We start from the raw sequence: 13,171 nt of genomic DNA, 5'->3' as shown, positions 1-13,171 counted from the left end.
GTAGTTTAGGCGGCGCAAACAATGGCAAACCTCACAGAAAGAATTATTCAGCCTGCACCATCCTCATTGAAGGCGAGAGTTTGGACACATTTCGGCTTTTATAACCTCGAGAGGAAGACGGAACTTGACAGGAATCGTGCTATATGCAGGCTTTGCAAAGCAAAAGTTAAGTATTTTGGAAACCCCACAAACTTGAGAACTCACATGGTACGCCATCACCCGGAGATTAACATTAAAGACGTGGACGAACAACAACCTAAAAGACCTAACATGCCAGTCAACCATCACGCTCTCTTTCAATGCTCTAAACTCCCACCCAACTCTGAACGAAAAGCTCTTTTTATTTAACAGTTTTATTTTATACTTGAATGAAATGTATTTGAAAGCTGGCCAAAGCTTGGCACTTTGCAGTGTTTAGTTGCAAAAGTTTTTATTTTTGTATGACATATAAAGTAATATCAAACTACATTTAATTTGTTGTGTTTCTTTTCTTTTAAATTCTACGTCTACTGCAATCACATGGGAAAAGTAATTACATTTACATACTGTGAATGTTTTTTTGAATCGAGAATGGAATCGTGACATTTTCTGAATCGTGCACCCCTACTATTTTCTGATTTATTTGCTTTGAAGACTAAACCATTACTCGAAAAAATTATGGATACATAGATCGATAATAAAAAATAATCGCTAGTTACAGCCGTAAGGCACATAGAACATAAAACATATACACCCGTCCTCTCTCTCTCTCTCTCTCTCTCTCTCTCTCTCTCTCTCTCCCCCCCCCACCTGGCCCCAGGCATTATAAAGCTGACCCGCCCCATCCTTTCCTTAAATCTTTTTGCACGCTGTTTTCATGCAGCAACACTTCCATCCCTCCTCATATCTCCTTCCCCCTCAGGCACATCACAGGTGAAAGCGCCTTTTTTTTTCTCTCTCCGCATGTTCACTTGTTCACTCCCTCGCCTTCTCCCTAGCACATCCTGTCCATCCCCCTGTTTTGCCTTTCCTCCGGCTCCTAACACTCCTCCGTTCCGTTCCGCTCCTCTCACTCTCTTTTCTCTTCTTTTAATGTCCCACACACCCTCCCGCTCATCCTCAGGCATGCATTACAACTGTTGGGGCACCCAGTACTCCGTCTTCTTTATTTATCCCCGCTGTGATTTATTCCCTCTCTCTCTCCACCCTTTTTACTCTCTCTTCACCACTTTATCATTCAATTAAATCCTCCTTTGTCTACATTCACTTCATTCTTCCCCCCCATACCCACACCTCTCCACAGCATCCACCTGTGTTGTTTCCTCCACATTCCCTCTCCTCTCCTCTCCTGACCTCTCGTCTGCCCTCCATCCTCTGGGTTTCCGGCTCTTCTGACCATCCCTATGGATATGTCAGCAAGAGGTACTATTACTCGTCTTGCTGTCTTTCTCCCCTCTCTGTCTCTCTCACTCTCTCTCCCTCCGCATACCCCACCACCACCACCATACCCCACCCCCGCTCCCAGGTTGATCCGGGCAGGTTGGCTTGCAGAGCCAGCGGACTGTGTAAGACAGAATAATTGGTTCACCATAAAATGTAAAAGTGTCATTTTGAACAATGAGGTATGGGGAAGTGGAACAAATTGGAGGCCAGATTCGGAACATGAGGAGGAAGGGGAGGCGGGGTATAGTGAGGAGAGGTTGGAGTATGGGGGGAGGAGGGGGGAGGTTGGTCATTTGCATTGTGACACACAGTGGGAAATGAGCGAGTAAGTGAGGAGAGTCCATTTCTTAGTTAGAGGCTCCCTTGTGATGTTGCACCTGAAGAGCATGCTGTGTGTGTGTGTGTGTGTGTGTGTGTGTGTGTGTGTGTGTGTGTGTGTGTGTGTGTGTGTGTGTGTGTGTGTGGATGGGCTTGTTTAACTATATTCGTGGGGTCCAAAAACCGGGAGTCCAGTATACTTGTGGGGTCCCGACAGCTTTGTGGGGCCGAAATGCTGGACCCCACAACTTTAAAGGGCTGTTTGAGGGTTAAGACATTTAGGCATTTAGTTGTGATGGTTAAGGTTAGGGTAAGGGGCGAGGGAATGCATTATGTCAATGACGGGTCCCCACAAAGATAGTGCCACAAACGTACGTGTGTGTGTGTGTGTGTGTGTGGGGGGGGGGAGGCCTCAGGTTAAACGCTTTGTGAAACATGAACAAACACAAACAATGAACGCCACAGAACTTTCTTTTATTCTCCAGTTTGACAGTCAGTTATAACGGAAAAAGAACATAAATAAACTACTTTAACGTTGATTTTCTTTAGGGCTATAATACATGGTATCGGATCGGTGCATAAACTCCAGTACTTCCCGATACCGATACCAGCGTTTTAGGCAGTATCGTCATCAGAACATCTCTAGTCTCCATTAGGGCTGACACTAACAATTGTTTTCAACTAATTGTTTTCGGAATTAATTAATCTGACAATTACATTCTCCATGAATTGCATAAAATAGGGAAAAATGTACATCACAGTTTCCCAAGGTCACGTCTTACGATTGTTTTTTCTCTGACAAAGATCCCACTGCAGTTCAGTTTATTGAAAACAGTTTACTACAACTTTGACAAAACCTATACTGTGTGTTCCCTATGATTAAATTACAAGTCTGTGTGAGCTGACTTTTTTATATCATCCTTAAATTACTGGAAATCAGCGGCTGCCTGGAAAAGTCAAATGGAAATCAATCTAAGAAGAATTTATGGTGTGCTGTCGAAATTGGCCAGCAGCGACTAAAGCATGCGCACAGCCTGTACAGTATACGCACAATTTGTTGCTAATGGGCTAAAACATGAACACCACTTGTATCGCAACACAGTGCTGCTGGTCTATAATCCCACACTTTCCAAAGATATTAAGCATGTCAGGCTGAATTATTAAAATGTGTAAATGATTATGCATGAGAAATCTGTAATAATTCCATTTTATGTAATGGCGCAATCATAAAAAAACATTTATCTTAGGTTAACAGTATTTCACATAATACTATCTAGATTATTTTTTAGGCATTTTAGGCCTTTAATTGACAGGACAGCTGAAGACTTGAAATGGGAAATAGAGGGGGAGTGACATGCAGCAAAGGGCCACAGGTCAGAATTGAACCTGCTGTGGCAAGGACTGAGCCTCTGCACATAGGGCGCACACTCAGCCAGGTGAGTCACCCAGGTGCCCCTGTCTTGGGTTTTTAAAGCTTTTAAATACTTCACTTAATGTAAGCAGTATGAATTTACAGTTTTTTTCTAACTTTAAATCCACTTTAAATCCACTTTAAAGTGGTCAATTTAAGTTGAAATCAATGGGGCAATCAGTATCACCCTTTATAGTTCTATGTTAATAACTTGGCACAGTAGGGCCATTGTGGCCAGAAGGTCAGCTACAGGTCAGTCTGATACACTTTTTATGACAGACAATAAACAACGTGTATTGCCTGAAGCTCGCCGATCACAGTGGATCAAAATGCGCATGAGGAGTGGCACGAAGGTTCATTCCTGACCTCGTCAACGGTCATTTAACAACAAAAGCAAATCCTGAGCTTTCAACTGTACCCCTTCATCACAGTTCATAGTTGCTATGGCTCTGTCGACATGCACATTTCATTTCTTTTAAAACATTTTGCAAAACACAAGAAGACTCCATCTGCTGATGAAGATCATGGGATACAGCTGAAAGCCCTGGAAAAAAGAAAGCTAGGAAGGGGACCTTGAGTTGGGATTGCTTTGTCAAAGTGTTATTTATTTATTTATTTATTTTTTTATAATTTCTGTTCATTAACAATGAAAACTTAGCAACTCATTTAATATAAATGCTCTGTTAACCACAACACCGTTTAAGATTTACACACATTTTACTATAAAGAAGTCACATAGAACGTTTAGGTTAGGGTTATTATAAGTTAGAGATAGTATGAGTGAGTCTTAAATTTGGATTAGAAGGGGAATAAGGGAATAAATCTAGTCAGAAAAATATCAAAATGAATGAATGCACTAAAACAAAGGTACAGCCTATGTTAGAATATAGAGTATTCCTTTATACATATCTTAACATGCAGTTGGTCCAATCAATATAACACAGTATCTCGTTCAAGAGCACTCACTCTCGAGAATATTATGTTATGAAGTGTAATGACGGTGAATGGTTGCACAGCGTGTCTATTATGTTAAGGTCAAGGACTGTCTCAAGCAGTTCTACACAACTCAAGGAGTGGAAGATGAATGAAGAGAATGAGAATATATATAGATATAGAGAGAGAGAGAGAGAGAGACTAGCTGAGAAGGGAGGGAGGGAAGAGAGGGAGAGCCGTGATGTTTCTTTGTCCTCTACTCTTTGTCGCTCACACCTCTTTGGTTTTTCATGGACCATAATAACTCACACTGCTCCAGCGACCCCCACCTGCAGTTAGCTTCAGCGTGTGTGTCCACGTGTGTGACTGGATCTGCCTGTATATCTGCAGTGGGGGGGGTTGAATGTATGTATCCTATGGATGCATTTCCAAATGGGTGGATGTGGAGTTGTCTTACATATACATGTGTTACATAGAGTGGGTTTGTGTGTGTGGAAGGGAGAGAGAGATAGAGAGAGAGAGAATGCTGGGTAGGAGGTCAGCTCCATGGTGCATTCCTTCACACCCCATCAGCATCTGGATGAGAGAAAGAGGAGGGGAGGATGGAATGGATGGAAGGAGGAAAGGGTGTCTCAAGGGAGTTGCAGAGGAGTTCCCCCCTCTCTCTCTCTCTCTCTCTCTCTCTCTTCATCTCTACCTCTCTTTCTTTCTCTCCCACCCTACCTCTCCCCTCCAAGGTAGAAAAAAGATGAGGGCAGATGTTGGAATGGAGGGAGGTGGGGGGTGTTGCAGAACGGGCGTCTGCTACGAGTTTAGCGCTTCGCCCACCGCATTAAATGCACAGGGTTGCCTTGGCAACGGGAATGCCGCCATGGCAACACATGTAGTATAAGGCAGGCAGGTGCTGTCGCACTGTGAAGCCATTTGTTGAGAGAGAGAGAGAGAGAGAGCACAGGGATGGGTAGAGAGACAGAAAGAGAGTGAGAAAAGGGAGAGAGAGATGGGGGGGGAGAATGAGATGGGCGGGGGGGGGGGTGGTAGGGAAAACAGACAGGCTGTTAGTGCAGGAAAAATATGTTATCGCCGTGGCAACGCAATGTGGCAACTCTCCATGGCAACAGCAGGTGGCTCAGGGCTGAAATTCGCGTTCCCTGCTTTTGCTTTTTCGTACTGCCATGTGTGCATGTGCATGTACAGTAAGTGTGTGTGTGTGTGTGTGTGTGTGTGTGTGTGTGTGTGTGTGTGTGTGTGTGTGAGAGTCCATCTTTCCCTGGCATCTGGTGAGGTGAGAGCCACATCACAAGTGCAGACGTCCAAATCCTCTCATTCAGCAGCTTAGCAGAACATAAAACAGGACTCATATTACAAAGGAAACTCTCCTGATGAGTGGAAACGAGTGGATTGCTTTTTTCAGAGTTCACAGCATCCCCAGGTGTTTTCTGTCCTGTTTGTCTGTTGTGTGTGCGTGCTTTTGTGTGTTTGTGTGTACACATGACCAAGATCCACGTTGTCAGACACACAATGAGTATGAGAACAGCCTGTCTAGCTACAGAGAGAAAGAGAAAGGAGCAGTCAGACGTGTTGTCTAACGGGGAGCTAAAGACCACTCAACCTGGAAAAAGCTCTTACAGCCACTCTCTCACTCTCTTTTTCTCCCCCATCCCTCCATCTTTCTCCTTCTGTCTTCAAATTATGGATTCACCAACAGAACTCTGTCTATTGTCTTCCTGTGTGCGCATAAGTGAAGATGTCTCCGTCTATGTGAGAAATGCCGTCATTACCTCCCTCATTAGTGGTGCAATGATCACCTAAACTGTGTTCCTCCGTGTGTGTGTGTGTGTGTGTGTGTGCCTTTGCAGCATGAGTGTAAGCGTGTGTTTAAATGTGTCACACTTTACGCACGTCTGTCTTAAACATGCCTGTGTGACATGAGCGTGTTAAATGTGGATGCGTTGATTAGGGTTTTTCTTTTTTTTTCTTCTCTGGTTGAATGTGTGTGAATGGACTAGTGGTGGGCGGTGGGGGTTTGTCATGAGAAATTACCCCCATGGACTACAGCGGTGAGGCTGTAATTCTCCGAGGTAATCACAGGGAATAATGGCAACAGTGGGACACCCGGGAATCTAATCACTATAATCAGAAGCACTGGCTTATGGGCTCAAATTCCTGCCTTGCTATCTGCCTCGTGATGAAGCCTGCTAGGCTGGTTGGCTGCTGCAACATGATCAAATGGTTGACCAGTTTTCTCTTTCTCTCCCCCCGCCCCCCCCCCCCCCATCCCTTCTTCTTCTGTCCTTTCTAGTCCTCCATTGTGGTCGGGGAGTCCCCTCTTCAGAAAGAACGGAGGAGTTCTCCTACAAGGTACCGTTTCACCTATTGCAAGTCTTGTACTCTATATGTGTGATCTACTGCCTCTTTCTTTCTTTCTCTCTGTCTCACCCTCTTCCTCTCTCCTCCCTCCCTCCCTCCCTCCACTCTCTACGGATATGCCAACTCCAATCATCTCAATTCCAAATCCCTCTTTTTAGAAGCGCACCTTGAGAATACCGAGTGCTGAGTTCTGACACTTGGCTCGGCACCAGAGGAGGAAAGCTTTTTTCTACAGAGGCGTATTTGAAAGTTTCAACAACAACAACAAAAAAGTGATAGAGACACAGCAAGTGAGGGAGGGAAAGAAAGCAAGAAAGAGAAGAGAGAATAAATCTCAGCTTCAAATCAGAGGCTGGGGAGCAATCCCCTTGCCTCTTTTCCTCATTCAACGCAACAGTCTCACTCTTTTACTCCTATACACCTTTTTCCCTCTATTTCCCATTATTCCTCTCCCCCCCCCCCCAAACCTCCCTTGTGGCTGGACGGCAGTTTAAATGGACATTCAATCCCAATCAGGGAGCACTCCGGGAGCTCGCTGGGCTGCCGAGTCCTAAATGGAGGGGGAAATGGATACATTAAGCGTCTGCGGCGTGCCCTCCATCGCCGCTGATAATGGAGAAGTAATGGTCAAGGAGCCGAGGTTGGAGAGAGTGTCTGAAAACCTGGACTCCCTCTAGATGCACACAATGTGAGAGTGATGTGTCTAAGCAGCTGGTCAGATAGACAGACAGACGGACGGACGGACGGACGGACGGACGGACAGGGAGACAGACGGACGGACGGACAGGGAGACAGCCAGGAAAGGCCAACTCAGAGTGCACTTGCGACGGGGAGAGACAGGAAAAGGAAACTTTTTAAATGTGTAATGTGTTTGTGAAAGGAGAGAGGGTGCAGAATGGTCGGGTGTGACATTCGGAGGCAGTGGGGAGAAAGAAAGTTGTGACAGACAGCCAGAGGCAAAGACAAGGAAAAAGAAGGTTGGGGGCGGGTGGGGGGGTGGACTGCCAGAGAGAGCGAGTTTGGGGCTGTTAGTGCCCTCCATTATTACTTCCATCTCCCATTCCCAGAGCTGCTCCGCTCAGAGCTGAGGTGGGCTGAAATCTGCCTCCGCCTGTGGTCCCAGCAGCCGTGTCCTTAACCCAACCCATCACCCCAAAGATCATCATTCAGTCGCTCTAAATTATAGAGGATCTGGTCTAAGTGTTCCAATTTTATTTAAGTACCTTGGTCACCTGCTATCATTAAAGAAGGAACTCTATTTCAGTTGTATTCATTTAGAAACCTGTTCTGAGGCGTTTATTATCCTGTCATCAGCAAAGGAGGGCTGTTTCCAAGGTAATAGAAACATTGACCAGCTGTTAAATGTTTAATTGCAGCATAACAGCAGATCACAACCACTTTTGAAGGCTCAAACATGTGTTGGGTTTACATCTGTTGAAATACATCTATTTACAAATGATTACGCTTCAACTCTACCAGAACAGTAAAGTCGGAATATTCCACTCAGACTCAGGCTCACAGGATTTTATTTATTTTTCGATTAAAGTTTACATGATTTTATTTATTTTTCGATTAAAGTTTCCTTTTTCTTTTCTATTGCACCTATAGACAGCTAGAGAGCAGTAGCTCTTTTAACAATTTAATTCCGAGGTTATAGTAAAAGCTGATTTGAATTGAAGGTGGAAAGTACATTTACGCAAGAACAATTTTGAGGTATTTGTACTTTACTCGAGTATTTCATTTCATGCTCCTAATACATCTCATGGGGTAATATTGTACTTTTTACTCCACTACATGTTTTTTGACAGTTACAGTAACTGTGCAGCTTCAGACCTGTAATCACTTGAACCTATAAGGAACATATAAAATATGATGCATTGTTCTACAAAAGTCAGATCTACCCAATAGTAAAATATGTATTAGGTATTTGTATTGCAGTATTAGTTTTAGTATATTAGTATTGTATTATTATTAAGCTGCACGTCAACCAGCTACAACATTAAGATGCTGCCTACATGTTAATGCATTAGTAATAATAATCCAGTTTAATAAAATATGATAACAGGGACCATTCTGCTACATATTGAGTACTTTTTCTTTTGATACTTACATTTTGCTGATAATACTTGTGTATTTTTACTCAAGCAGTGGTGGAAGAAGTATTCAAATTCTTTACTAATGTACAAGTAGCGATGCTGCACTATAAATATACTCCATTACAAGTAAAACTCCTGCATTCAAAATGTGTTGTGTAATCAACACAATGTACTTAAAAAATATCAAAGTACACACAATGTGAAATGGCCCATTTCATGATATATGATGTTATCACCGACGCTAACAGCTTTTATTTGTTGTTGCTGGTTTGAGGTGGAGATCAGTTGAACTCTTTTATATACTGTTGGGAGGTTTTGTACATATACAAGAATCATATCTTCTCAATGTATTTGTAAAATAAGTGTAATGGAGTAAAAACTGAAATGTAGTGAAGTAGAGAGTAATGTGGAAATATGTACAAGTACCTTATATCTGTATAAAAGTACAGGGCTTGAGAAAATGTACTTATTTACCTTTTGAGACTGTACTTAACAACTTCATTTTAAATTCAAGACCTTTATTTGCAATGGAGTATGTTTCCCATTATGATATCGCTACTATTATTGAAGTAAAATATCTGAGTAAACACCGTACAGTTGGTGGACAAAAAAATGGAAACACACTTAATTTAAAATAACTTAAATTCTATAGTAACTTCAGCACAACGACACCTTATTCTTTCAGATTTGACTAAGCTCCTGTCAGAGCAATAGAAGATTGTAGGCTACAACTGTTTTCCCTGGCTGAGTAGAAGTGCTCATGACTGACCTTCATGTGTAAAATCGATGAATGCCCCTTTTAAGTTTTCAAATGCAATATGAAATTTACAAAAATCGTCTTTGCCCAAACAGCAGGCCAACGTTTGGGGGAATAGAAAATGTTGCAAAAATTAGACAAACTGCACCAATAGAAAAGAACAAGAGTTCAAAGTTGAATCTGCCTGCAAGGATGTAGGAGCAGAGGTGTTCTGCTGGTTAGCGTTTAGCCTGATATGACCCATGTTTGTAGCCAGGCTTAGTAAGGCGTATTAAGTTACCGTAATTAAGTGTTGCTTTTATTTTGTTTCCTCCCTGTAAGACATAGCACGTCGGTCAGCCAGCCCCTTAGACGCACAGCTGGAGTGTCAGATAGACAAGCCAGTCAGCCATCCAGTTAATCTGCCAGCCCACCAGCAATCAGACAGACAGACAGACAGACAGAAAGAGAGTCTGACAGACAGACCGTCGGTCGGTCGGACTGTGGACGGTCGGTCAGACAGACAGACAAACAGAGAGGCAGTGAGTCAAACAGACAGACAGGCAGACATACAGCATTATTATGCATCCTGCCCTCAGACTGTACTCTGATTTAACACACAGCAGGCAGACAGGTGGGGGGGGGGGGTGACTGAGCAAGAGGCCACTTTCAAACGATTGCGTTCTCGAGGTCTGCTGGGAGTGACCTCTGAACCTTTGGACCGTGTGTGTGTGTGTGTGCGTGTGCGTGTGTGTAGAGACTGCAGCCTGCAGGGCCATGTGGACCTCATTTAGCAGGAGAGAGTAGGCTGAGTGCGTATACGGCACATGAGAGCGGAGAAGGGAGGGAGGTTGAGGGCTTCGCATGCCCTGGAAAACAGGCAGCTAGGGAGACGGGCGGCAGGCTAAGACGTAGGAAGCAGACAGAAAGGCAGAGCAGCTGACCAGACATGGGAAAAAAGACACACTGGAGGATATTTTCTCTCCAGGAAAAAAGTAGAGATGCAGGCCGAGACATCTTCCCTTCTGTATTTACATTTTTCTTTTCCTCAGCGTGTCCTGCTTTTTGCTACCAAGCCCAGTGTTGTTGTTTTTTTTGTCTTGCTTTGAGCTTATAAAATCTATAGCCCAATCTCAGTGAGCGAGGACGGTCTTTGAGAGAGCTGCCTGCTCTTTTCCCCACTTAGTTTGTCACCTCATCTCCTTAGCATATGTCCCAGGCGTTTCACCTGCAGGGACGGCATGCACGCTCAGTTGAAGATATGAGTCACCACTATACAACGAATGACAGCGAGATCGATAGAGAGGGAAAGGAATCAACAGGAGAGGATGGAATTAGAAAGACAAAGAGAGAGTTTTTTTTTGAGGAATTCAAACAGCAAAGCGAGGAGGTGGGGAGAATGAACACGCACATAAGAGGAGAGTTGTCTGTGCTTGTGTTGGAAGGGAGGTGTGTGTGTGTTTCTGTGTGTCTAGGGTAAACAGTGGTGGTCAGGAGTGTGTCGCTGAGCTATGAGAGGCCATGTCAAACAGAGCTTGGTATTTCCTTTCCCCTTTTTCTCTCTCTTTCTCTTTTCTCTCTCTCTCTCTGCTTCTCTCTATCACTTTCTCTGCTGATGCATGATCTACCACTCTGTGGCATGTGGAAGGGGAGCCGTTGCTATGGCAACCCAAAGCCTGACTGGAGCGAGGGGTGGGGAAGGAGGGGCGTGTGCACATCAACCCGGGGAGACCTAATGCACTGCCCACACACACTCACACACACACACACACACACACACACACACACACACAGAGCCATGCAGCGAGTGATCAAGATTACAAAAGAGACTCTGTGCAGGGACCTACTTATAAGGTTATGGAGAGCAAAGCTGGAGATATCAGGGGCAGAGCCACACTAACTGGAGTCAATAAGATTACTGTGGACACAGGCAACCAGGGAAAGGCTACAGAAACACACCAACATTGACAAACGACAAACAGGAACCCAAGTGTGTGTTACGACATGAACCAAATATACGTTGTGGTATGGTTTTCTTGGGGGGGCCTCGCCATGACAACTTGTATGTTTTAATGAGCTTGTGGTTCCTGGAGGGAAATTACATTTCTCCTCATAACATCAATCATAAATTGAAGAAAAAAATAGAAAGCTTAAGCTACAGTATATTAACGCTAGGGCTGCTCTATTATGGAAAAAAAATCATAATCACGATTAGTTTTTCTGAATATTGAAATTACTCTGACTTTTGGAAAGACAATCGCAATTACTGAATTTAAAAAACAGTGAAACAAATCAACAGTGAAAACACCTTGAACCTTTGAAATTTCCCTTCATACCGTTCCCGTTTCAACTTTTTATTGTCATGCAGAACACAAGACAAAATAGGAGTTTACTTGCAAAACGTAATGTGCAAAATGATCGTTCTTCTCGATTACTCTGCTTTTGTGATCGTTAGAAGCCGAAAACGTAATCACTAATGCCATAGTAAAACCTTTTTAGAATTTGTTTTTAGAACTTAACCAATGCTTCTGCGGCAGACATAGCAAACAGCAGGTCATCGTTTGCAAAATGCAAACTGACCCTAGAGATGAAAATGACAGCTGTTTTAGTGAACTGGGATGGCTGTGGTGAGCAGCCAGCCCTGAGTAATGAGAGATTTTGGCTCAGATGTACACATACGCTCTGCTTTGCTTCTCCTCTCTTCTCCTCTGCAACACAGACAATAACGATATAGATTTAGGGCCCTATCTTTCACCCGGCGCAGCGCGGCGCAAAGCCAGACGCAAAGCCAGACGCAAAGCCAGACGCAAAGCCAGACGCAAAGCCAGACGCAAGTGTCTTTGCTAGTTTAAGACTGACGCAGTTGTCAGTTTCCCGTCCAGCGCCCATGTCGTTTAAATATCAAATGCACCTGCGCCCATGGGTGTGCTGGTCTTACAGGGAGGTGTGTTCAGGTGAATTCTGACCATGACCATGTGGCATTAACCAAGAAAAACCTGGTCTAAAGTCAATAGTGCAGCATTTCATTGTTATTTTAACAGCGCATTAGTGAAATGCGCCTAAGCTCGTGCACAGCGCGCGCACACTATGCTTGTTACACACACAGGGACGCACAGCAGCACACAAACATGCAAAAGATTACAAATAAAAAATATTACGGTGCAAATCTGCCATCATAATAGCAATGCGCCAAGGTACAAACGCGCCTGGCTTTTAAAGGGAATGGGAGATGACACTCACTGATTGGTTTATTGCATGTTACACCCAAAACACACCTATGTATTAATGAAGACACTAAGTACAACCCTTTTGCACCATGCGCCCGGCGCATGGACCCTTTTTTCCGCCGTTAAACTAGCAAAAGTGGATTTGGACAAGCTGTAAACGCACCTGCGCCAGGCGCTTCACGCCGTGCGCTTAGATCGTTAAAATAGGGCCCATAGATTTACAGCTGTTGCAGAGTTGAAAGCATACAGATAGATCTCCTTATGGTCTTTTAAAAAGTCCATTTAGTATTTGTGAAAATGCTCAGGTCGTAGGAAACCATAGTCAAGACTTGATGGAAAAACTGAAGCTGCATAAGAAACCAGCTATTATTTTGTTTTAATTCGAATGTGTTTTTTTTTTAATTCTGAGACATGTTGGTTCTGAACCAGAAAATGTTCCAGTGTCTTCAGAAACCCCCCCTGGACACACCGGAACATTAAATGAATTCCTTGTGAAGTACGTTGATTTTAAGGCTATATTTACATTGCCATGTTTTGATTTTTAAGAGTTTTGAGCCAAAAGCGATCTCCGTGCACAACAAGTGTTTTTAGTTCCAGTAGAAGAACTAAGCTACGTTTAAACTAACACGCCCAAACCGCATTTCTCATCAACATTCTC

General features: G+C 43.7%; 1 protein-coding gene across 1 annotated transcript in view; it reads left to right on the top strand.

Annotated features, from left to right (window-relative positions):
- The window catches only part of ches1 (checkpoint suppressor 1), a 69,838-nt gene that overhangs the window by 47,885 nt on the left and 8,782 nt on the right, over nt 1-13,171 (top strand). The window contains exon 4 of the mRNA XM_078274379.1: nt 6,387-6,445. Coding sequence (XP_078130505.1) covers nt 6,387-6,445 — 59 coding nt within the window. The remainder of the gene's footprint in view (nt 1-6,386; nt 6,446-13,171) is intronic.

This window comes from Sander vitreus, chromosome 18, assembly GCF_031162955.1.
Source record: "Sander vitreus isolate 19-12246 chromosome 18, sanVit1, whole genome shotgun sequence".
Classification (NCBI taxonomy): Eukaryota; Metazoa; Chordata; class Actinopteri; order Perciformes; family Percidae; genus Sander; species Sander vitreus.
Note: the sequence above shows the minus strand (reverse complement) of the source record. Positions and strands in the feature narration are given on the sequence as shown.